Raw genomic sequence first — 25,695 nt, forward strand, 5'->3', positions numbered from 1 at the left:
GTTTTAATATGGAGGAAATTCAGTTCTCGAAAAAGAAGTACCTTAGATTGGGACAAAAAATTTTAGTGCCTTTGTCTAAAATAATTTTTGCTTGCCCATAAAAGATAAGTGTAGTAAAAGAGCAGATACTACACTTTAGTTCTACACAAAAGGCCGCAGGGTATAAGTTATCCATAATAATATATAAGTTATCCATAAAAATATTCGGAACCTCATCTCAAACAATTGATTTCTTTATGTTTCATAAAAAAATATTGAATGGTTCGTCTACACAGAAAACTTCTCTGTAACACCCCCAAAACAAACATCAAACTAGCCCTGGATGATCTGCTCCTCTACTACGAGAGTAAATACCTGTATGTGAATGATGCAAAGTATACTCGTTCTATCTCAGGAACAAGGGGATCAACTTAACCCTATCACGTAGCCTGGTATACAACTTGAGAAGAGCACAAACACTGTCTACCTTGACGCAATCCTGAACCACGCCCTCTCATTCAAAAAACATGTAAAACGATAAAAATAAAAATAAGTTCCAGGAAGAACATTCTGTCCAGTTCCATTCCTCTTCCCTATCCTGAGAAATCAACGCATGCCAAAACAAAAAGAAAATGAAAGATATACCCTAAAATGCTGATATATTGTCTGCATTCCAGCTACACAAGCCGCCCATGCAACAGCAAATTTCTGGTTTTATTTCTTTATGCTTGATGTGCCAAATACGTTTTCCTTTATTCAAATATTTCTCAGTTGGATTCCTCATTTCCCCTTGACATGGCAGTAACTTTTACAATTACTTTGAAAGCTAGTTTTTATTCACGGCGTATGTAGCGTTCTGTCACGTGATTTACACAATGAATATCCAAACATCGTGGTTGGTTCGTCAATTAGTCTGTCGTGTGTTTAGTTTGAAACCGCATTTTCATTAATACACTCGCAAATTGAATGAACGCTTCTGATTTTAGATGCATCCAACTATTTTCGTCTCTGTTAAACAAAGGGATCATTATCATACGTGTTCTCTTTTCACTGTTCGAAAATATTTCATGAAATAGATGTCGGGTGATTACCGGGAGGAGGGTGCGTATCAGCTTGGACACCTCCTAGATACGACGAAGTTTACACTAAGATGCACAAAATAAAAATGCTCAGGTGTGTGCAAATAGCCCCAAATATACATCCTGTGGTAGTTAATAAAAACAGGTAAAATCAGCTTGTTTATTGAAGGAAAAATTTACACTCGAGATCAAAAAGGTAAGTTCAACAAATTCAGAAAAGCTCAAAATGTTTTCATTCGGTTATATGCACGCACAAAATGAGAGGGCTTAAAAGCATTTCTGGTATAGTTTACTTCTAAATAAAAGTTGTACTTTTGTTTTGTTTTTTTGTTTTTGTTTTTTGTTTCTTTTTTCATCCCAAACAAGACATCTTGCAACTGCGGAAGGGACTACTATGGTAGGAACTAGATTTATAGGTGAAACATACGTTTATTCACATACATTTTCAGTTCAAAAACATTTATATTTCATTATTTAAAAGGTTTCAACTGCCACGGAGAACATGTACATTAGTAATAACTGTTTCATGATTAGCGATGATTAAAATGGCTCGCCCATTGAGCAGTAAGGAAGATGTGTCACCTCCATCGAGATTAGATGAAAAAAAGAATATTTGGAAGACGCATACCTATAATCACTTCAACGACGTGCTACCATTCCATTTAACAGGGTCCTACTTTAATTAGTAGTAAAATGCCGTATTGAAGCTGGCTCGATAAACTTACTGTTGATCAACGGTGATTCAGAATGAAAAAATTGATCAAAGAGCCTCTTTGAATAAAACATGGTCCAATCGATCTCTTAGTATACATCATTAATCAAAATGCTTTCATATACAATATGGTTCAAATAGTCTCTAAATGTATGGTTTGGATAGGAGTATACTTTTGCACTGAAGTAGGGGAAGTAAATGTTTTGTTTTGTCAACAGTGACTTAGTGCACACCATGGTTCAAACAGTCTCTTTGAATAAGTCATGAATTACTCAGTTTCTTGTTGCAAAACATGGATCAAAAAGCACTTTAATATACAGCATGGATTACAGTATTCAAACAAGATCTAAAGCACAATGGTTCAAGCAGTTGTTTGCACAAATTACCTCAATATATGTTTTAAACAACCTTTTAACACAATAAATAGTTCAAGGTTAAAAATCTTAAAGCTCGAAGACAACACACATGATGATGATGATGATGATGATGATGATGATGATGATGATGATGATGATGATGATGATGATGATGATGATGATCAAACCGATTTTTTTTATCAAAAACAAGAAAACAACAATTGAATTGCTCAGTGTGTATTAATCGTCCCCTGAATTCATGAGAGGTGCAATGTATTGTGAATGTCGGATCCCGAAAGAATATCCAGGGGCTCTTTTTTTATCCGGCCACGACTGAAAAGTAAAAATATGAATGAAAACTTACAAACATTCTTTAAATGATTATTTCAATTATACATTATCAAGAATTGCACAACGAGATTTCCTAACTTTATGAAAGGTTTTGTGAAAAACTAAGGAACAAATTTGGGGTAAGTAAGAATAACAGATCAATGGGATAATGGATTAACGGAATAAATAAAGAATTAACAATAATGGAATGATATATTAATGAAATAGCAGTTTAATCGAATAACATGAATCAATGGAAAAACACATTAAAGACCGCATAACTTCTTTTCCGAACAAGTCGAGGACTGAATCATGGAAAAACAAAGATTATAAAAGGAACATATTCGGAATGATGTCTTACCTTTTCTGGGCAATAAACAGAAGGGCCAGGTTTTTCACCACAATCTACTGGCATATATGTTCTGGAGCGTAAGGTGTAGACCGGGGGTTTTGGCAGATAGGCGTAATAGCTTGCTAGCTTATAAGCGGAAGGACCAGGAGTCTGAGAACACAACAAAAATGGTGAGGTATTATTTCACTTCATTCAATAAATATTGTATGGTGAGCCCAGGGGTTTGCAATATTTAGGAATCTCATTTAATTTTAACAAACTGACGGATTTTTCTTTATGGCTTTTGCACAACATTGTATACTCCACATCGAAGGGCTTGCAACCCGAGCGAGATGTCTTAACCATTTTTTATAGTGTTAGTAGAGGCCGAGATAGCCGGATAGTGCAAACATTATTGAATCATATTTAAGTAATACATTGTATATGAATATATGTAATACATTATTAAATGCACATCATGGAAAAGCTGTGTGGATATCATTTAATGCTCGAAACGCTGCATTTTTATGTATTTAGAAAATCTATGAAGAAGAAAGTTTCATTGAGTTGCAACATGCATAAGTATGCATATATTTCAGTAGAAGAATTTATGATCATATAAGTTCAACTTGGCATCGTGTAAGATTATTGCAATCTTTGAGAGATACCAAGTTTTTGTGAACCACGTCTTGTGTATTTCCACGGACTGTGATCAAAATAACTTCAAAAACATATCTCTATAACTGAATAAACAGACGTTGGTTTTCGCGATCGCTCTTAAAAGTGACATGAAAGATTCGCTTGCACAGAAGTCAACATAATTCTAAATTGAAGGATACGTTCTTTGGTTAATAGTCTTGGATTATTCTTCTCCGTCCTTCATAGGTTAATTATTTTCAATCTGAAATAAACATTTTATTTTTATTTTACGTGAGGCATCCACCAATCGACGATGAAGCATCACTAAGTTCACACAATGCTTGCCCACTCATTGCATCCAAAAGCTCCAAACTCTAGAGGCCGATGTTTTTCTCCAGAAAAGTGTTGGTTATAATATGAAGTCTTCCAGTTCGTCGCTTGACTTCTGGGTACCATGGTAGTATTTTTCTATCAGGTTCATCATGCCGTAAGACAAGTCCAGCCAGCGTAAAACGCTAGCATTAAAGCAGCATTAAACAACTGCAGATATGTGTTTTTTATTATAGTTCACTGCAGGGAGACAGGGTAGTACCAGTCAAGGATTCGTCACTTGACACTCAGCCCAACAGGTGAGGGGCCGGGAACCGGCCCAGCACCTGTTGGACTGAGGTACACCGCTTGGGTAATACCTAGGAGGTCCACCCTCCCAGGCCATGCCACCGGGCTTTCCGGTGGGGCAAGTTTATTGCTTGCTGCCTGAGGCGCCCCGACCGGGGAATGCCGACGGGGTTACTCAGGCAATTTTTAAAATTGCAGGAGTGCCCCTCCTTTAGGGGAGCCTGCGGGTATCCCACTTTCCCGGCCTTGTGCCAAATATTGCCGATGTGGGCGGCAATTAAATATATAACCCATTATAGGATCAAAATATTGCAACATCCTCCCTATTTTTTATAATGGGGAAGTCCCTTGTGTTTGTTCTGCTCAAAAATAAATATATATTTTTATATTTACTTAGACATAACAAAAATTAGAAATCATTTGTATCTTAGAATTTTAGCATTAAAAAAAAACGCCATTTTTAATTGTGTTCAAATGTCAAAAAGGAAAATTACAAAGATTGTTTTTGTTTTCTTTTTTTAAGCAAAAGTATTAGTAGGTTAAAGTGTTAATACAAAATAAAATGGATACAGTTTAACGTCTTGTCCAGGACCATTTTTTTTTCTTTTTATATATAGAAAAATCTATATACTGAACATTATCCTTAGGGTTTTCCGCTGATATTCATGCAAAAAAGTAATAGCCTTCTCATAAGTGGAACTTCGCTGGTCTGTATTTTTAATATATAGAAATCTATATACATACAGGGCAGTGAAAGAAAAAAATATTCAGTCGAATTCACCAACAAGTTTTGAGAAAAACGTTGTAGCTCTATCTCGTTTTCTACGAAATGGCATTTTATATCCATATGCCTAGATCTTTGATTGATCATCCGTGCTCTGTGCTAAGACTATACTGGCTTGATCATCACAATTAATTACCACGGGGCTTGTAATCAATTCTGGCTCTAAAATAGTCTTCAGGATATTTTTAAGGTAGAGTGCTTCCTGGGTCGTGTGTGTGATCGCGATAAATTCTGCTTCACACGTAGAGAGAGATACAATCTGTTGCTTTTGAGATTTCCATGAAATAATAGCCCCATTTTCTGAGAGTCTGAAACAATATCCAGATACACTCTTGCGATCCTCGTCGCTTGCCCAGTCTGAATCCGTAAAACCTTCTAATTTTAGGGGATTTCTTAATTTTCTAAATACTAACTTCTGTTCTTTAGTTCCTTTTAAATAACGTAGGACTTGTTTAGCTCTGTCCAAATCCTTCATTTTCGGTCGTGATAATCTCTGTGACAGTTTCGTTACTGCATAGCATACGTCGGGCCTGGTTGCAGTCATCAAATATATAAGACTACCCATAATTTCGCGATATTGTGTCATTCATTATTTCAGACTGTGTGTATACTTTTTATTAATATCATTTTCGACCGGTGCAGAGCGTTTCTTGCACTCTCCCATTCCAAATTTTAATAGTATTTTGTCGATGTATCTCGATTGAGTCATCGTAACAAGTCCTTTGCTTTGAGTAAATTCTATCCCCAGAAACCAGGATATTTTGCCAAGATCGGTCATTTTGAATCTTTTACTTAATTTGTTCTTAACATCAGTCAACATTATGTCACAATTTGATGCGATTAAAATATCCTCGACCCACAAAACCAAAATCAGTAGTTTATCGTCTTTGTGTTGGGTATATAAACAGGGGTCTACAGCGCATTGTCTAAATTGTTGTTTAATAATATAATCATGGAACACTGTGTTCCAACACTGAGCACTCTGCTTTAGACCATATGACTTGTTAAGTCGCCACACGCTATTTTTATTTTTCATTATAAATCCCTCTTGAGGGGTAATATAAATTTCACAGTCTATTGGGGCATTTTCCACTGAATAGCAATAGTCGATTTGATAATCTTTTATATTGTCGACCACAAAAAAATCGGGTCGTCTTCTATTTCTTTTTGGGATATCTCTCTACTTCATCATCATCATCATCATCATCATCATCATCATCATCATCATCGACACTCGTCTCCGTCATTTTTATTCTTTTCGTTTGTTCTAATTATTTGAGGTAATATAATTCCACCCTCTTCATATGACGGGTTTTCGTCTTTACAATTAAACGTGTCTGAATTTTACACACCGGATTCTTTTTATTTTTATTTTTTTTTTTCGGGAAAAAATATTAAATGTGCTGGACTGTTTTTATCGTATCCAAGAAATATACCTCTGTCAGCTTTAATATTCAATTTACTCTTTTTCTCTATATATGCGAAGCAAGTTGAACTAAAATATATGCATTCTGCTTAAATTTGTTGTTTTTTTTTGTTTTTGTTTTTTTTACCGCAGAAAGATTCATATGGAGTTTTAGATAGTGTTTTGTTAAAACACCTGTTGCGTATATAGGCTGCCGCCATAAGTGCGTACGTCCAGAGGTTTTTAGGGAGTTTTGATTCAATGAGTAGGCATCTTGCCATTTCAAAAAGTGTTCGCCACGCACGTTCAGCAGTCCCGTTTTGGTGTGGCAATCTAGGAGCTGATGTTTCATGCCTGATACGATGGTTAATTAATAAAAGTTCAAAGTCTTAATAGGTGAATTCCGTACCGTTGTCAGAGCGAATACACTTGATTTCACCGTAGGGGGCCATGTCGGCTAGATATTTCTTAGTTGCTAGCAGGGTATCAGATTTGTTCTTTAAAAAGTAAACCATTATTAAACCTGAATGGTCATCTACGAAATTCAACACATATCTATAATGTTCTCTGACCATCGGTGCTACGGGACCGTTCAAGTCACAATGCATCATTGATAGGATTTTTTTTTTTTTTTTTTTTGGTATCTTGTATTCATAGTTTGTCATCTTCCCCTGCGTACAGACGTCGCAGTTGAAGGTTTTTAATGTTTGTATTCGCATTCCATCAACTACAGTCGGCAACTTTTTGATATCAGGAATATTGTAGTGTCCAAGAATTTTATGACATGTCTGAAGATCATGGCAGGCGGTTTTTTATGGGACTACGCCATTTAAATAATATAGTCTTCCATCCCCCCCCCCCAATGTCAAATACAGTTCCATTCGGGCACACCAGCCCCGATTTATTGGGGCCAAAGTTTATATCTGCACATTGTCCCATGGCAGCCTGCATAGAAAATATATTTTGTTTAAATTTTGGGACCAGAAGAGCGAACTCCTGAATACCGAAACACAGTTCACCCTTATTGTTCTTTAGCGAGATTTTCGCATTGGCTCTTTTCAAAAACGATATCATTGACTCGACTTCCGTCAGCCAGTTCTACAAAATGATTTTGTTGCTTAAAGTTGGGATCAAAATTGATAAAATCAGATTCCTTTGTAATCACATGTGTCGTGGCCCCACAACCGACAATAAAATTATTATTGCTTGTTGACGCATCAAATGTACACGAAAATAAAAAAATGTATGTTCGCTAACAGAGCTCTCTACATTTTTAATGTAGTCGCCATTTTGAGTCCTGTATCTACATTGGAAACTCTTGTGCTTAGGTCGTCCAATTATAACATAATTTTTGTACTTTTCTTAGGAAAAAACCTGCTTTTGGCAAAGTTGCGTTTTTTATTCCTGACATGGGTATTTCTTTCTGGGTTATCACGGTGGTAAATGGCTTGAAATCACTCGGTAATCCCTTAAGGACCATGGAAATTAACAGACTGTCACTTATAACTTCGCCAGACATTTTTAAAGAATTTGCAGTTGTCTCGGCTCTTATAATATAATCAGTAACAGTTTCGGCTTCCATTCGTTTTAGAGAGGTCAGTTCAGTGTATAAAGAAATAATTTTGGGTTTTCCTTTCGATAAATAATGCTCTCTCAATATGTCTAATTCTTTGCAGCCGTCGTCCAGGGCTTCTCTCTTTACCAGTGACAGACTTCAGTCATCTAAACACTGTATTAATTCCGCAAAGACAGTTGCGTTCTTTTCAATGAAGTCGGGGTCGTTTCTGTTTTCAGGTTGTGTTTCTAGTACTTTGTGTAGCTTTTGGATTCGTAGATATCCCAGAAATTTAACTTGCCACAATTCGAACTTTGATTCAGATCAATCGAAATAAAGACGCACACTGGGCCCATAACCTGTAGAAGTGTAAGCCACTTTGAGCTTCAGATGGTTCGCTGTTACACACAAGTCCTGGTAGGTGATTTGTTTGTAGTAGACAGTTCCACAGAACAAAATATTCTTACCGTGTCGAAACCCGGGAAAGAACATGTGAAATTGCTCCAGAAAAGGTTTAATATTTATGAAGCAATTCTGGTTCCTGATTGGTTTGTAGCAGAACGTGAATTAATTTGATTCGTCAGTTCTTAGCAGCATCGTTTATAAATAGAATCGTCCGACTGTGTGGGATCATACCCCATTAAAAGTCCATTTTGATGGGATGTCTCCTAGCGACCTCGGCTGCAGGGAGACAGGGTAGTACCAGTCAAGGATTCGTCACTTGACACTCAGCCCAACAGGTGAGGGGCCGGGAACCGGCCCAGCACCTGTTGGACTGAGGTACACCGCCTGGGTAATACCTAGGAGGTCCATCCTCCCAGGCCTTGCCACCGGGCTTTCCGGTGGGGCAAGTTTTTTGCTTGCTGCCTGAGGCGCCCCGACCGGGGAATGCCGACGGGGTTACTCAGGCAATTTTTAAAATTGCAGGAGTGCCCCTCCTTTAGGGGAGGCTGCAGGTATCCCACTTTCCCGGCCTTGTGCCAAATATTGCCGATGTGGGCGGCAATTAAATATATACCCCATTATAGGATCAAAATATTGCAACAGAACGGTTGGGGTATCTGTAGTACTATGTGTTTTCAATGTGATAAAAACACGAGCGAAAGGTTTTAATCGAGGTAAACAGTTTGTGTGTGTGTGTGTGTGTGTGTGTGTGTGTGTGTGTGTGTGTGTGTGTGTGTGTGTGTGTGTGTGTGTGTGTGTGCTTTTCGACGACGACGACGAAGGAGAGTGATGTAGTGAATAGTGTGTTTTAAAGATTTTAAAAGGGTAAACGTGTCCAATAGCTGACCCTAATGCCAAACGGACAAAAAAGGCCAATGGATAACTGTAGCCAAATTTTAACAAACAAAGAAGTAAAATTGAAAAAAACAAACAAACAAAGAGTCTGTGCGTCAATATATAAACATTCATATATTTTTCATATATAAAGCAGTTTAACTTCCAAATATTTGCGTCTTTTTTATTACAATTTTATCTGAAAAAAAATTACGGAAATTTATTTATAAAAATATGTTATATAGGGACATAACTACGTATCGAACCGGATATGAAACAGGACATAAAAGAACTAACATTTTAAGGTGGGGCGTCTTGTCTTGCTTTGCAGTCTCGCGTCGGGCACTCTACAAGTGTACTCCGGTTAACCAAGCTTCCGAGGGACGAGCGCTTAGCGCTCACACGCTAAGTTTCTTTTCTTTACCTTCATTGATATTTATCTAACTTCAAAAGCAAGCAGCCATTTTGTATTTGTATTATTACGAAGTACTAATAAACCTTCTTTTGTTACGCATCCCACTCGGCATATTTTGTCATATTATTAGACACCGTTGAAACCGGATATAACAGTTGGCGAACGAAGATGATTCTTTATCTCTTAACAGAGATAAATTACCATATTAAAAGGACTGTGTTCTATTCAATGATTTTTTGACGAAAATTTACAAGGATTTCGGTACTGAACACGTGCGTGTGCGACAAAGAACTATTCGAATTTTCCTACATAAAGTAGTGGAAAGTACGGATTTCTCCGATAAGAACTCACGGAAAGGTAATAAAATTCTACTTGAAAGATATTGAAGGTAAAGTGAACTTTATTTATATTTTTGATGGAAAAAATATTTGGGAAACGCAAACTGAATTCGAACCCGGCACATAGGATTACGAGTTCTTCGAAAGAAAAGAAAGAACTCTTACGATTCTTTTTCTCTAAACAAAACAGAGACTATTGTTATAATTTTTTCCCCCCATGCAGCCGTATTTTTGTTGAAAAACAGTTTGTTCATCATTGGTAAATTAATTATTGGTAAATTAATCATTAGAACTATTTGTTGTGTGAAGTTGAAAAATATTATTGTGTAAAATTACGTTGTTGAAGCAGTTTATTTTTCAAAATCTGTAGAATTACTGTTGCTAAATTGTATGAACTTTGTTGAGACATTTATTCTTGCAAAACTTGTAGAAGTATTGTTGCTAATTTGTGAAAACCCATATTTACGAACTTTTGTAGAATCATTGGTGTAAATTTTGGGAAAGACATTTTTTAAGCTAAAATGGAACAATTGGCTGAGTTGACGAAGGTGCTAACTATTAGCATTCAGGAACAGTAAAAAATGACACAGCAATTCTTAGTGCAACAACAACAACAACAACAACAACAGCTACAATAACAGCAAGAAATGACACAAAAAACTTTAATGGCACAACAAGAACAAACAAAAATATTTCAACGCCAAATGTCGACTCAACAAAAGAATTTGGAAAAATTAATTAAAACCTCTACAACTGAGAAAAAAACGAATTTTACTGCAGAGGGTATTTCAAACTGTTTGTCGGAATTTCACTACTCTCCCGATACTGGCGTTACATTTCCAGCATACTATAGAAGGTATGAAAGTTTTTACAAAGAGGTTTTCGGGCTGGCCGACGAAGAAAAAGTAACGCTGTTACTTCAAAAACTAGGTACTGATGAAAACACCAAGTATGCTAACTTAATTTTACCCAAAAAACCTGGAGAAAGTGACATTTGAAGAGACAATCAATACTTTATCTAGAATATTTGATAAAAGAGATAGTCTTTTCCACTCTAGATATAAATGTTTAAATTTACAGAAATCGGAATCTGAAGATTATCTAGAATATGCTTTTACTGTAAATTGCTTATGCGAATCATTTGAATTAAATGAAATTTCTGCGGATTTATTTAAATGCTTGATCTTTGTGCAGGGACTCACAGCACCAAGGGACAAAAATATCAGATCCCGGATCCTGACAATTATGGAGTCGGATCCAAATATAACTTTACAAAAAGTTACCAAGGAATGTCAACGTCTCATTAATATCAAGAGAGACAACACCCGCATTGAAGAAAAAAGCGTTTACAAGGTACAACGTGTAAAAAGTAAAGGACTTCTAGAACGTACAAGACCCACGAACAAAAGATCCCCAGAATGCACAAGGACCAAAATTGTGAATGCTGCGGAAGTACGAGACACCAAAAAGACCTTCTGGTTCAGAAATAGGATATGTTACGAATGTGGATTCAGAGGCCACAAGGGAACGTACTGTGACCAGAAGAAAAAGCGAAGGATCGACAAAGTGAATGCGCTTCGCACAAGGAAAGAGAAAAGTTGCGAAATGCGTAAGTATGTCGATGTTCATATAAATGGACATCCTGTAACATTACTCCTGGGTAGTGGTGCGGACATCAGCATCATAGATGAAGATATCTGGAGAAGGATTGGTCGACCAGAACTAATGGAAACCAGCAAGATGGCGAAGAGCGCGTGCGGCAAAAAGTTGGAATTCAAAGGAGAACTGAGGTGAAACGTGACATTTGGTGGTCAGACACGTAAGTCAAAAGTGTACGTGGTACAAGGAAGGAACACAAGTCTATTTGGAGTGGATTGGTTTGACCTGTTTAACTTATGGGAACGACCAGTTAATTCTTTTTGTAACAGGTTGAACACAGAGAAATCGAACCAAGTGGAAGGCTTCCTGGACGATGTAAAAGCAGAATTCCCAAGAGATTTTGCCGAAGGACTTGGGCACTGTGTGAAAATAGAAGCCAAATTTGAAGTGAAGAAAGATGTCACCCCGGTGTTCAGACCTAAAAGAAATGTACCTTTTTCATCGATGGACGCAATCAAGAAGGAGTTGGAGACTTCAACAGTTAGATGTCATTGAAAAAGTTGACCATACGAATTGGACCAGCCCGACTGTATATGTGAAGAAAAAGAATAAAATCAGAGTCTGTGCTGATTTCTCACGGATCTGAATGATTGTATAAAGGACCACAATTATCCCTTTCCGTCGGCAGAAGGTCTATTCTCAAAACTAAACGGAGGAAATTTTTTTTCCAAGATAGACCTCTCGGATGCGTACTTGCAAATCAAGGTCAATGATGAATGCTCAAAGTACCTGTGCATTAACATGCATAAGGGTATCTTCAAGCCAAAGAGGCTTCCTTTCGGCTTAAAGGTTGACCCTGCTCTCTTTCAACAGATAATGGATATGATGCTCGCAGGGTTGGAATTTGCAATGGCATACCTTGACGATGTCTTGATAAAGAACAGTAATTTGCAAGAGCACAAGAAGCACTTCAGAGAAGTACTTAAGAGATAATAGAGGTGTTTGGTTTCAGATTGAGTCCGGAGAAATGCAATTTCTTCATGGAAAGGATCAAATACCTGGGTCAAATAATTGACGAAGATGGACGAAGGCCAAATCCACAACGGACTGAAGCAATCGAAAAGATGCCTGCCCCAGATTCAGTACCAAAACTACAGTCGTTTTTTAGGATTGGTACAATATTATGCGATATACATCCCTAATGTGCATAATTTGAGAGCTCCTCTTAACGAGCTACTAAAAAAAGGCAGTAGATGGAATTGGACAAAGGAATGTGAATCTGCTTTCCAGAAAATTAAGAAATGTCTACTGTCAGATCTGGCGTTAGCGCATTTCGATCCAGAAAAGGAGATAGTACTAGCAACGGACGCCAGTGATTACGGAGTTAGTGCTGCATTACTCCATAAGTATGAGGATGGAACAACAAAAGCAATCGCTCACGCGTTAAGAACTTTGATTGCAGCTGAGAAAAACTACAGCCAGATTGAAAAGGAGGCTCTCTCGATAATATTTGGAGTCAAAAAGTTTAACCGTTTTCTCCATGGACGAAACATCATATTACAGACAGATCATAAACCGCTAATCACGATATTTGGATCGAAGAAAGGCATCCCTACGCATACCGCAAATCGACTACAGCGATGGGCTGTAACTCTCTTAAACTATCAGTTTAAGATGGAGCATGTGTCATAAAAAAATCTAGGACACGCGGATGCACTGTCAAGGTTGATTCTAAAAGGAAATGAAAGTTTCGAAGAGAAGGTAATTGCAGCTCTTAAAGATGAAAGCGAATGCTCAAATTCAATGTGCAATATGATCTGTGAACTCCCAGTTACTCAAGAAGAGATTAAAAGAGAAACTGCAAAAGACGTTTTCATAAAGAAAATGAAAAATCAAGTAGGACGAACGGAAAGAAATAAAAAGGCCAAATTACACCTTTTTCCATTTGCGAAGATGTACTCATGTATGCTGATAGAATCGTAATTCCAGAGGTATTACGAAGAAAAATGCTAAAGGAATTTCACACAGGTCATCCTGGAATTTCAAGGGTGAAATCCATAACTAGAGGTTACGTGTATTGGGCTGGTGTTAATAAAGGGGTGGAAAAATGTGTCAAAGTGTGCAAAGGATGTCAGTTAGCAGCCCGAGATCCCCCGGTAAAATCGACCCCGTGGCCGAAGACGGACTTGCCCTGGTCACATCTGTATATTGCGTGTGCCGGATCCTTAAATGTTTTTTTTTTACTTAATTGTAGTGGACTCTTTCTCCAAATGACCGGAGATATTCAAGATCAGACATCCAACATCAAGAAACACTTGACGAAATTTTCAGCCGGTTTGGTGTACCAAAGACCATAGTGAGTGACAATGGTACAGCATTCACAAGTTACGAATTTAAAGAATTCTACAACTCACTGGATATAAAACACATCACGACACCTATTTACCATCTTGGGTCGAATGGGTTGGCAGAGAAATTTGTGGGCACGTTTAAGCGAGCATTAAAGAAAAACATGAACATTGACACAAATGAGCGAACAATACAAACATTTCTAGCGATCTACAGAGTAACCCCAAATCCAAACAATGATGCAAATTCCTCCCCTGCAGAACTTATGTTCGCCAGAAAAATTAGATCCATTTTAGATAGACTCCTACCGGATAAAAGAAAGTTGCTAGAAAAGAAAACTTTAATGTAAACTGCTATTCCCCAGGAGATAAAGTTTATTTTAAAAATTTCAAAATGGGAAAAAATCATTGGGTGGACGGTATCATCAAGAAAAGAATTGGAAACATGGCCAAAGTTTTGTCTGTAAAAGACATATTAATCAAATCCGTTCCAGAATTTCGGAAAATACAGAGGAAATCCCAATGGAAACTTGTGTGACACATTTGACATTCCAAAACCGGTGTGTATACACGGACGCATGAATGTATCCCCTGAGCCTATCATACGGGCTAGACAGAATTTTTACCGCAGGAAACTCTGACTAAAAGGAAAAGCACACGTAAAAGGAAAGTCGTCAGGCGTTTAAGCCCTGATCCTAAACGGAAGCGATATTAAATCTAAAATCGGGAAGATTTCAGCTTCAGGGGAAGATGTTATAAGGGACACAACTACGTATCGAACCGGACACGAAACAGGACATAAAAGGCTACCATTTTAAGTTGGGGCGCCTTGTCTTGTTTTGCAGTCTCGCGTCGGACACTCTACAAGTGTACTCCGGTTAACCAAGCTTCCCAAGGACGAGCGTTTAGCTCTCACACGCTAAGTTCTTTTTTCTTTACCTTCAATTACATTTATCTAATTTCAAAAGCAAGTAGCCATTTTGTATTTATATTATTGCAAAGTGTTAATAAACCTTCTTTTTGTTACGCATCCCACTCGGCGTATTTTGCCATATTATTATATACCGTTGAAACCGAATATAACAAAATATTTTGTTACTTATGTTAAAGTATTTGTAGAACAGGCAAAGGGATGCAACATTTCGTCGATGTGACAGAGGCTGAAATTTAGATGACAGTTCAGGACCTATATTTTGCAGAAAGCATGGCGCATTAATAAAGGAATATTCAATTGTAAAAAAATATAATCACGGAAATTTATTTATAAAAATATTTTGCGGAAAGCAGGACGCATTAATAAAGGATTGTTCAATGGTAACAATGTCAAGGAACAGTCGTCTGTTCTTGTAAATGAGTAAAAATGAGATAGGATAATGCGAGAATTCGAACCTGGGAAGCTAGGTTTGGAATTAAGAATTCCGATCATAAGTTTAAAATAAATAATACAGAGATGTTATTGAAAATGCAATGCAATAGTTTAGATAAGTGGCTTAAAAAGGAATTTGATGATGCAACACTGTTTATGAAAATGAAATGAAAATTAAATTGAGGTCATCTAGATCCGAAAAATAGAAAATGTTAAACATTATTGTAAAATAGGTTAGTGGAAAATGAGGTTAGAGAATTCTTCTCTCCAAGCATGTGTGCACGATGCACGTGTTTTGGGCATGTTTTAAACAAGGTGAGACATGTCAGGCTACGGTATCGATATGCACGTTGTTTGGTCGCCATGAGTAAGAGATGAGAATATAGCTAGAAGGTAGTCAGTCAGAGAGAAGTCAGTCCCGGTACAGGTCGGACAGACATAGCTGACATCCGCCTTGGAAGCGAAGATTAGAAGGAAATAATGTAGAAACTTTGAATTCCTTGATACGAAGCCATTGACCGGTCGAATGGAATAAACGAACATCATATTTTTGTAACTGTCGTCTTCGTGTTATGTCATTAAACAAAAAAGGTATTGTAAATTTGTATTATAAGAACTTTGTGTATAAACTCATCTAAGAATGTGTATCTATCATTTAAGAATGTGCCTCCCTTTCAGTATCAAGAAATAATGAATGGTTCTTCATCATGATAAAAAACTAAGAATCATCATCTCAAAAATAATACGTGTTAAGAAAATATGTGTCAATTCCCATTCAGAACAGTATAAATCTATGTATCTCTTCTATCTATATATCCATCCCCCTCTCACCCAAAGTGTAATGCATGTCTCTATTACATGTACCCTGTCCCTCTTTATATGTACCCTGTCTATCTCTCCTAATATGAACACTATCGCACAAAAAATATAATTACGAAAATTCATTTATAAAAATATTTTGCGAAAAACAGGACGCATTTGTAAATGAAATAAAAAAAAATTACGGAAATTTATTATAAAAATAGTTGTTTCTCACTGCTTTTCACATTCACCTTAATTTGACGACATATATAGGTTTTCGGGTATTCTGAAAACGAATAACGCATGCAAAATTGTCGGTGGTCATACATAAATGTGTATTTTTCTCAATATGCATATAAGTATAATGTGAAAGACATGTCTTGTTCTTACCTTTGCGTGGTCCTCAGCAAAATTACCGACGGTTGCACGACCCCGCATTGAATATATTGGCGCTTGCTTCTTTGTTCCTTCTATTGTTCGCCCTGTCAGCGGGGGCATCTTATATGCGTTTGGGCCTGAATAAAAAGAAAATGAATTATTCATGTTTAATCAGAGAAAATAAATTTTAATTTTAACATCTCACTTCCACATACACACATACTCTCTCTCTCACACCCTCTCTCTCTCTCTCTCTCTCTCTCTCTCTCTCTCACTGTCTCTCTCTCCATGTATATATGTGTTTGAATATAATATATATGTGTGTGTGCGTGTTTGTGTTTGTATATATAAAGAGCTGGGTGTAGTTTGCTTGAAGCATTGTATAGTATGTAGTTAAATAGAATTGTAGAAGGCGGTACAATGCAGAAGTAACGAAAAGACACAAGCTAAAGCAGGTGAGATATTTGCACAGTGGTCACCTGGGAAAGTCGGTCTGGTGGTGTATCCGTGTTATATAATATTTCGAGAAAGATCTCTTCGTCAGATATTTACTTGACTTTGATTAAACGTGCTGTTGTAGGCAGTAACTGTACCGCAGCAAATCATCGCTCGGAACTTGTAGGTAGTATATGGTTAGAGTTTTTTTTTCCAATTCTTTATTTTATATTTCTAAATTATTTATTTTTATTATATCTTATTTTATTTATTTATTTATTTTTATAATAGTTTATCTGTGGTTCAAGCGTTTTGTTGTAAACAGTGACAGTATCGGGCTAAATAATTGTCCGGACCTTGTTGATGGCTTTTAATTTAATATGATTGAGTCTGTTTGTTTTTCTTTATTTATTTTTAATTCTAATTTATTTATTCATTTTATTTTTTATTTTTTTATAGTAGTTTATGTTTATATTGAGGAGATTTAATTAACTAATTTATTTGTGTTTCTGCATTCTGGTTGAGAGGTGGTGGGAGCGTAGACTTAGAATAAATCGGTTGGTCAAGGGAGACTACTTGATGAGTTGTTCTAAGGGGGATAATCGTTATTGATATTTCTTCCCAGTTAGATGTATAACCTTGCATTACTTTTTATGTATTTATTTATTTGCTTATTTATTTTAATTTAGTGATATTATTCTTATTCTGGGGGTAGTTTATCTAATTCGTTATGTAGTGTATATATACTCATTTGTGGATTCTTGTATCTTTAGTTTAATTATATAGTAACTATAATTATTTATTTATATATGCAATGTGTTATGACGAAGTGGTTAGAAGTTATTTCGAGAGTTTTTGTAATTCTTTTTTATAATATATTTATTTATTTGAGTTAACTTGGATTTCTGTTTTTGGTGTATTATGTCTTATTGTTATTTGCGATTAATATTGTTAGGTTTACTCGGAGAAATAAATTGGGCTATAATGGGCCATATAAACTTATAAATTTGCATGAGCCTTAAACCTGTAGCCGTGTAGCCCACGTGCTCGCACCATCTAATTCATATATCTTAGGCTTGCTATTTAATTGTTAACATTGTTATTATTATTAATGTGTAGTAATCTTGAATAGGGATTGCTTATTTATTATTTTGTTTGTTTATTTATTTTGATTTATTTTAATTTAATTTTGGATTTATTTTATTTTATTTTGTTTGTTTTTTTTTAATTGTATTATACAATGGTGGGATGGTGTGCATTAAGTTAAGAATGAAGAGCCTAATTCATGTCGGCGATTAATCTTGGGATGTAATTTGGCAATCAGGATTGATTCTTTGATACGAAGGTTGCCAACATTGCGTTCGGTGGCTAAAATATCTACTCTGATGGATGTGTTAGTGTTGCCGCATGTGTGAAGGTGTTTGCGAACAGAAGAGGCTTGTGTTTGTATGTGCTCTTTTACTCTAATGTGCAGGTGTCTCACTGAGATACCGACGTATGATTGGTCACATTTGGTGCACTGTATGCGATATACTGTGTATGTACGGTGGCACATGTTGGTGGTGTTCATTGGGCAGTTAGTTAGGGTGCAGGGTACGTTGCTTAGGTGGGTTTTGCGTTTTGACAAATGCTGTCGTAGTGATGGCCCAGTGTGTATAAGTTGTATGTCTAGACCCTCTCTGTGTATAGCTTTGCGGATGGCTGTTGTAATCTTGTCGTTGAAATGGGGCCGTTTTAGAAAGCAGGTGTTAGAGGAAGAATGTTGCGTGCGTCTTCTAGATTTATTGAGGTTTTCAATGGTTGGTTTTGGGTATCCATTGGTTTTTAGCACTTGGTTGAATTTATTAGTGCAGGTATTTTTATCCGCTTCGTTGCTGCATTTGTTGCGGATGCGCGCTATTTCATTCCTTGCATGGCTTATTTTAGCTTTATGGGGGAGGGCAGATTTATAGTGTACGAAGAGATCTCTACAGGCGGGTTTCTTATAGAATTTGGTGGATATATTACCGTCTACGGAGATCCTGAGGCTGAAGTCTAAAAGTGCCAGGGATCCAGAGCTGTCGGGGTGCTCGATGGTGAACTCAATGTGTGGGTCGGTGTTGTTAAACATGTTAAAAATTGAGTTTGCGTCCTCCCGGGAAGGTGTTAGGAGTAGGATATCATCAACGTATCGCGTGAAGAAGGTGTAGGAGTAGCAAGAGTTGAGGGCGCGGCGTTCAAGTTTATCCATGAATGCGATAGCGAGTAGTCTTGACAGGCTGGACCCCATAGGCAATGTTTATATGTGCTTTGTTTGTATGTGAAGTAAGTGTTATCTATTATTATTTCTAGGAGGTCATGTATATCAGTTCCAGTGAGGCCAAAGCAGTAGAGGTTACAGGAAGAAATGCAGTCGGTAATTCTGTCAATTGCCGGGTATGCAGGGACAGATGTGTAGAGGGCGATGGCGTCTAGGCTGAAGGGCGACGACGTCTAGGCTGAAGGCATATCTGTTGTGCTTGAGTTGTTCTAATGAAAGTGAATATCTATATATATATATATATATATATATATATATATATATAGATAGATAGATAGATAGATAGATAGATATGCAGCATATGTGTACTTTGACCAGTTTATATGTCTTTATACACCCATTCTGTTCAATCGTTGCACAGGGACCAGAGCTTTATGGCTTAGCATTGAAGTTCAAAGTAATTAATACTAAATTATCTCGCCAAGTGACTCAACGAAAAAATATTTAACAAGAAATATCTTAGCAAACTTTTGGCACTCCTACGCGTATACCTTGCACGCACTAGGTGTATCAGAATTTGGGGGGAATTTTTGACACCCCTAACGAATAAAATATTTTTTTAAAAACTCGTAATTTCTCTGTTTAAAGTGGGCTGTTTATTTTCTTTATAAAATATACTTCCAAAATAAACTATTAAAGTTGTTTAAAAAATAAGAGAAATATTATTTTTTATTTAAAAAAAAAACAGTGTTTACAAAGTGCCTGCGTGCGTTCAGGCAGCCACTTTTTACGTAATGAAATCAATTGAATTTTACGTGTTAAATATTTTTCAATTTTTAAACTTAAAAAATCTATCAAAATTTTCCTATTGGTTCAATTTTTACGATATTTTCAGGGTCAATGTGAAATGTTATGCTCTTTCTAATAAACCGAATATAATATTTTAGACAAAAGTTTTTTTTAAATTCTCCCATTTTGAAATGTCTATTTAAATTTAAATAATTAATTTATGTACCAAAGTTTTATATATCACAAATTGAAGATAAAAGATCAATAAATAAAATATTCAAATTTAAAACAACAAAAAAGAATAGTTATTTATAAATGTACATATAAAGTCCAAAGTGTAAATCCTTTTTTTTTAAACTACGTTGATTTTTTTTTTTTTTTTTTTTTTAGGTGGAAGTTTATTTTATCTTTAGAATATTCCAGTCAACATTGGACGCTCAGGATATTTTTTCTATTTCATTCATTGTTTTCTTTCTTTTTTTTTCGATATAAAAAAATATCTCGATAATGAAGAATTACAATATTAAATAAAAAATTCAGGTATTTCTTTCAGATATTAAAAAAAACGGAAATTTGGTGAGGCGATTAATCTGTGATCGGTCAAAATCCATAATTGAAATGTTAACAGTTTTCAAGTATGGTAGCACATAAGGATTTGAAATGAAATATGTCAAAAGTACAAAAGGGAGATAAGGCTGGGTGGCATATTTATGCCATCCAGCCTTATCTCCCTTTTATATTTATAATGCGACAACGGCAACTGATTATCTTTTTTATACACAGGTCGACCGTCGCAAACGCACGTATCTCAGCTGTGTTAAGATTTTCATTCTCTGCTTTCCTTTTTGCAATTATTACAATTTATATATATATATATATATATATATATATATATATATATATATATATATATATATATATACATATATCAGTATTTTCATTTATTATATTTTGACTCTTGTCACGACGACGACTCAACTGTTTCGTTTTAATCCTTTACCTTTGGCAAGGCTCCGCACAAGGGACTCGGACTTACTTGTCTTTAAAGAATTCTGCTGGAATCGTGAGTTCATTTTATTACCACATGTGTTTTTTTATTTTCTATAACTGATGAGAAAGTTGTACTTTAATTTTATTTTGAGTTTTTAAACTTTATTTGAGTAAAAAAAAAAAGTATTAATTTTTAAGGTAATTTCTGCACTTTATCGCCGAAACTGAAATAAAATTGCGTGTCCAGTTTCGGCGATAAAGTACTACACGTTTGTATTACTGTACACATAGATTCAAAAAAGTTGTCTAAAAACAAATATATAAGAAATAAATGTTATCAAAGGCAAGATAAATTACTTTTCTACCTAACTGGATAATTTTCTAGCGTTTTTATTTAATGTAACATGCTTATTCAGCTCGAAAAACATAGTGTTAACCGACGTAAAATTTAAAATGGCGCCCAGGGCCGACTCTCTCTTTCACACGATAAGTTTGAGAAAAGGAGTTAAAAATAAAAAATATACAAAATACTGTTAAAAACCCACCGCACGGTAACATATATTGAGCTAGTTTCTAACAGTATTTTGCCTATTTTATTATTTTTAACTCCTTTCCCAAACTTACCGTGTGAAAGAGAGAGTCGGGCGCCATTTTAAATTTTCCAATCGGTAAACATGGTATGTTTTTCGAGCTGAATAAACATGTTACTTTAAATAAAAACACCAAAAAATTATCCAGTTAGGTAGAAAAGTAACTTATCTTGCCTTTGATAACATTTACGTTATACATTTGTTTTTTGACAACTTTTTATGTGCACAGTAATACAAACACAAAATGTAATAATTTTAATAACTATAATTTGTTTGTAGCATTTGTTTTTTGGATTATTGAAATTGTTTCGATGTTCATAAATTTTATCTAATCTGAAAAATTAATTCCAAGTTTGTAAAAGAATTCTTTTTCTATTATTTTCAGTCTGAACAACCGACCCTTTTGACCTCAATTTGAAAGAATTTTGAAAACGCTGAAGGAAATGAGCCAGGTTTGAATGGCCACATATTTTATATGTTAGTAGTTAAACATCTTCCACTGAGGAAGATCTCGGAGTGGGCAACTAGAAGAAATGTAGAAAATGGTTTTCCTGTAGTTACATATTATCATGTCGCCAATGTTTGCAAACAATTGAAGAACTACAGGAAATATTCCTTCCCAACAAAGTCTGGAGAGTTCATTAGTTTATGCAAAAAACCTGTGTATAAACTGTTTCACCCAAAGTCCTCTTTCTCCAGCACTACCACCAGTAACCCAAGCAGCAGTACCACCACCACCACCAGTAGTACCAGCATCACAAGCACAATAAAAACCACTTGCGATGCATCAACGCAGACAGATTTAAAAAACAGCCACAAAAAAACTTCTAAATATCTTTCCAGAATTCTTTTTATATATGCAATATGCATAATGTGGCAACAAAAAATTAGCCATATTTGGTAAATTCAATTTGTACATTTTTCAATGTACAATGTAAAGGTTTTCAGCAACTACAGTGTTTAAGAGGCCAGCAGAGTTAGGTTTTATTGCAGACTATATGACTGTGGATAAAATCCTTAACTCTGATGCGAGTATTTTGAATTTTGACGCCACAATCAAGGATGGCGAACATATTAATAATTTTATGATAACGCCTGAGTCAACCCATGTCATAGCCGTCCAGAGTGTACCTGGTGGTTATGCAAAGGACTATGCAAATCACATCAATGACCGCATTAGTAAATTGGCTCAGGTATACTCTAAAATTTTTGGTGAACCTGCAATTAGCATAAAAAATAATTGAAAAAATTGGCTCGTGTTTGACAGACTGTCAATCACCGTACTGTAGAAATATTGGAATTACAATGGGAAAAGCAATTAATAGAGCTCAATTGCAACACACATCCTTTGGAAGCAATTACAAAGGAGGTATGTCTGCAATTAAAGCATTTTGAGAATGCTAGTCTTAGTGAGTTAGTCCTTAGTGGCAAGAATTATGAAAATGTCTTCTCTTAGATATAATAATACTTTAGGTTTAATTAAAGAGTTCTTAGGAAGTAAATTTTCAAGTGAGGTAGTTCCCAGATATAGAGGTAATAGAATTAATATACTTTTTCTTTTAGCTTTGGTTTACTTTACACATAGAGAAGACTTTTTATCATTTTTAAGGACTTTTAGGAATACTAAATCTTTGTACAAAGATTTAGAAGCTGCCTTTTCGAATGAAGTAGCATATTTAGAGTTAACTATTTAATGCATGGGCCAGACAAACTGCTGCAAAGGAAAAACATGAAGCACTACACGGAACCAAGTATGCTGAAGCGGCATACCTATAAGTCCTCTAACCCCACCCCATCCCTCCATTACCACATTATTGCCCCGCTCCCTCCTCCAAAAAGAGTAAGATCGAGGAGAGCATTGACCAGATCCCTGCTGGACAAGTGCGAAGAGAACTGGTACCTTGCTTAAATTCCAGTTAAGACCAAAGTCGATACTGATTTGTGAGATTTGAATGAATATACAAATCATTGAAGATCAATTAATCACCAAATGATATGATCGTGCCTCCTTCCCTAAGAAAAGAAAATGGAAAGAAGTCCGAAAGTCGAAGGAACCTTCCCTATTGAAGTAATAGTGAGAGATAGGAATGGAGATGGGAAAAGAAAATCGGGAAGAGTTAAAGCCTGTTGACCCTTCCAGAAGAGTCAAGGAGGGATTTCCTGGTGAATTGAAAATTACGATTTACAAGTTACAAAACAGTTATTGAATTGATGCTAAATACGTTAATTTAAATCTAGTTGAAAATAAGCGGAACACAATCCAGTTCCAAAAAAATATAATTCTAATTATAAGACACCATACTTCAATTAATCTTTCGATTTTATTATTATTATTATTAGTAGTAGTAGTAGTAGTAGTAGTAGTAGTAGTAGTAGTAGTATAATCTAGGATATAAAACGGGTTTGTTAAATAATATTTTTACAATACAATAGTCAAATTATATATATATATAATTCAAAATAAAAATTATCCAACAATCAGCTGGTATGGAAACCGATGACAGTCACCGCGGATTTTACCGTATATTTTGGATGTAAACTTTTACATCCTTTTCTTTAACGTCCCTTACTCTATGACTTTTAAATTAATCAATTTTAAATTCTGATTTCCCGTGTCTCACTGACTTTAGCAAACAGGGGGTATACCATTATAGCTATTTACTAATATTTTCTCCTCTGAAGATATGGTAGACATCGAAACCCTATAGGATAAGGAGATAAAATTTCTAATGTATTCTTTGTCTTACTTAGAAAAATAAAAAATCTTTGATATGAAACTCAAACACTTCACTTCAATTTTCTTTTAATTCATTGAATGACTAAAATGATTATATATATATATATATATATATATATATATATATATATATATATATATAGGCTTCGCTTGAAGTAGCTTTTGCTCGTGTAGAGCAACGCTGAACACTATTCACTCGCTTTTCAATCTCGACGTGATAAAATCGGTAATGCGACCGACTAGGATCTTTCGAATTCTCCAGTTTGAAAAAATATGTTGCTCAGAAGAACAAGATATTTTTTCGAGCAAGTTACAAGTGACGAACCGGCAATCACGAGCAATGCGTTGAAATCCTATTTCTGAAGAAAATTTCGTGATAATTATTTGCTCTGGAATTCTTGAACATTATCACGTTAGTCTCACTTACATAATTATATATTGGCTGCCTCTTTATTGTTATTTACTCGAATTCTAAAGTTGTTACGAGCTTGTATATTTCTAATACAAGATAATAAATCTTATTTTCTCGTTGATGAATTGAACAATCACTTGATTAACAGGACGGGGAGTTGATATCAGCGTTTGTCTCTGAGATGAGTTGTACTTACAGACTGATAAGCCATATCTTTACAAAAAAATTTTTTTGATGGGTGTGCGCCACATAACACGCGTTTTTCCCTTCACCGAGACGAAACTTTTTTTTTTTTTTTACATAGGCATCACCACATTATCAAGGCCAAGAGGCCACTCAAGGATAAGGGTTAAAGAGTGTACAGTAGAAATTGGACAATATAGTAATCATTAGTAATGAAAATTTGGTAAATTTGATAACTTATATGGAACGGCTCATCAAGAACTTATTTACGTTAGACTTGAACACAACCATATTGTAGTCAGCCGGAAAGCAGGAAAACGGAAGACAATTCCACAGGCGTGCAGTTCTAAGAAAGAAGCTTTGTTCATGGAATCTACGATTAGGTTTAGGCACAGATAAAGAGTGGGGGGGAATTATTGATAGTGTTTACAGCTAGACGAGTGTTTCTTGTGAAAGTTTGGCGAGGGGGAGACCATAGATTGAAGCTCAGTCGAACACTTTCCATGAAAATAACGATACATCAGAGACAAACTCGCAACATCTCTTCTGTGAGATAGAGGTTGCAAGGAGGAGAAAAGGACATCTCCTACGAGGCTACGAAGTCTATTTTGAACTCTATCAAGGCAGGACAAGTCCTTTCTAGCAGCTCCTGCCCAGATGTGGCAACAGTATTCTATCCTTGGACGTACCTGGCTCTTATATAGATAGAGAATCAGCAGTGAGATATTTACCGGATTGATAGAAAGATCCCACCATTTTTCCAGCGGCCTTGGCAACATATTTGATGTACGTGTTCCATTTAAGATCGGGAGTAATGGTCAAGCCCAGAAGCCTGTCAAAACTTGAGGCCCCCTGAAGACGAGAGCCATTCATTTCAATTGATGCCAGATGTGGATTAGAATGTTGATGATGTAAAGAGAGAAGCTTGGTTTTAGATGCATTAAAAGAAACCAGCCACTCCTTTCCCCATTGTACTACGTGCTCAAGATCAGAGGAGAGAGAATTGGAG

General features: G+C 35.8%; 1 protein-coding gene across 1 annotated transcript in view; it reads right to left on the reverse strand.

Moving 5' to 3' along the window:
• Positions 1 to 2,347: 2,347 nt before the first annotated feature.
• The window catches only part of LOC145248006 (ciliary microtubule associated protein 1A-like), a 33,631-nt gene continuing 10,283 nt past the window's right edge, over positions 2,348 to 25,695 (reverse strand). Inside the window, exons 3-5 of the mRNA XM_080109696.1 lie at positions 16,324 to 16,448; positions 2,818 to 2,958; positions 2,348 to 2,459 (exon numbers count right to left, since the gene is read on the reverse strand). Coding sequence (XP_079965822.1) covers positions 2,367 to 2,459; positions 2,818 to 2,958; positions 16,324 to 16,448 — 359 coding nt within the window. The 3' untranslated portion in view covers positions 2,348 to 2,366. The remainder of the gene's footprint in view (positions 2,460 to 2,817; positions 2,959 to 16,323; positions 16,449 to 25,695) is intronic.

The sequence above is a fragment of the Euprymna scolopes genome, chromosome 26, assembly GCF_053919585.1.
Source record: "Euprymna scolopes isolate OS-2025 chromosome 26, ASM5391958v1, whole genome shotgun sequence".
In the NCBI taxonomy this organism is placed as follows: Eukaryota; Metazoa; Mollusca; class Cephalopoda; order Sepiida; family Sepiolidae; genus Euprymna; species Euprymna scolopes.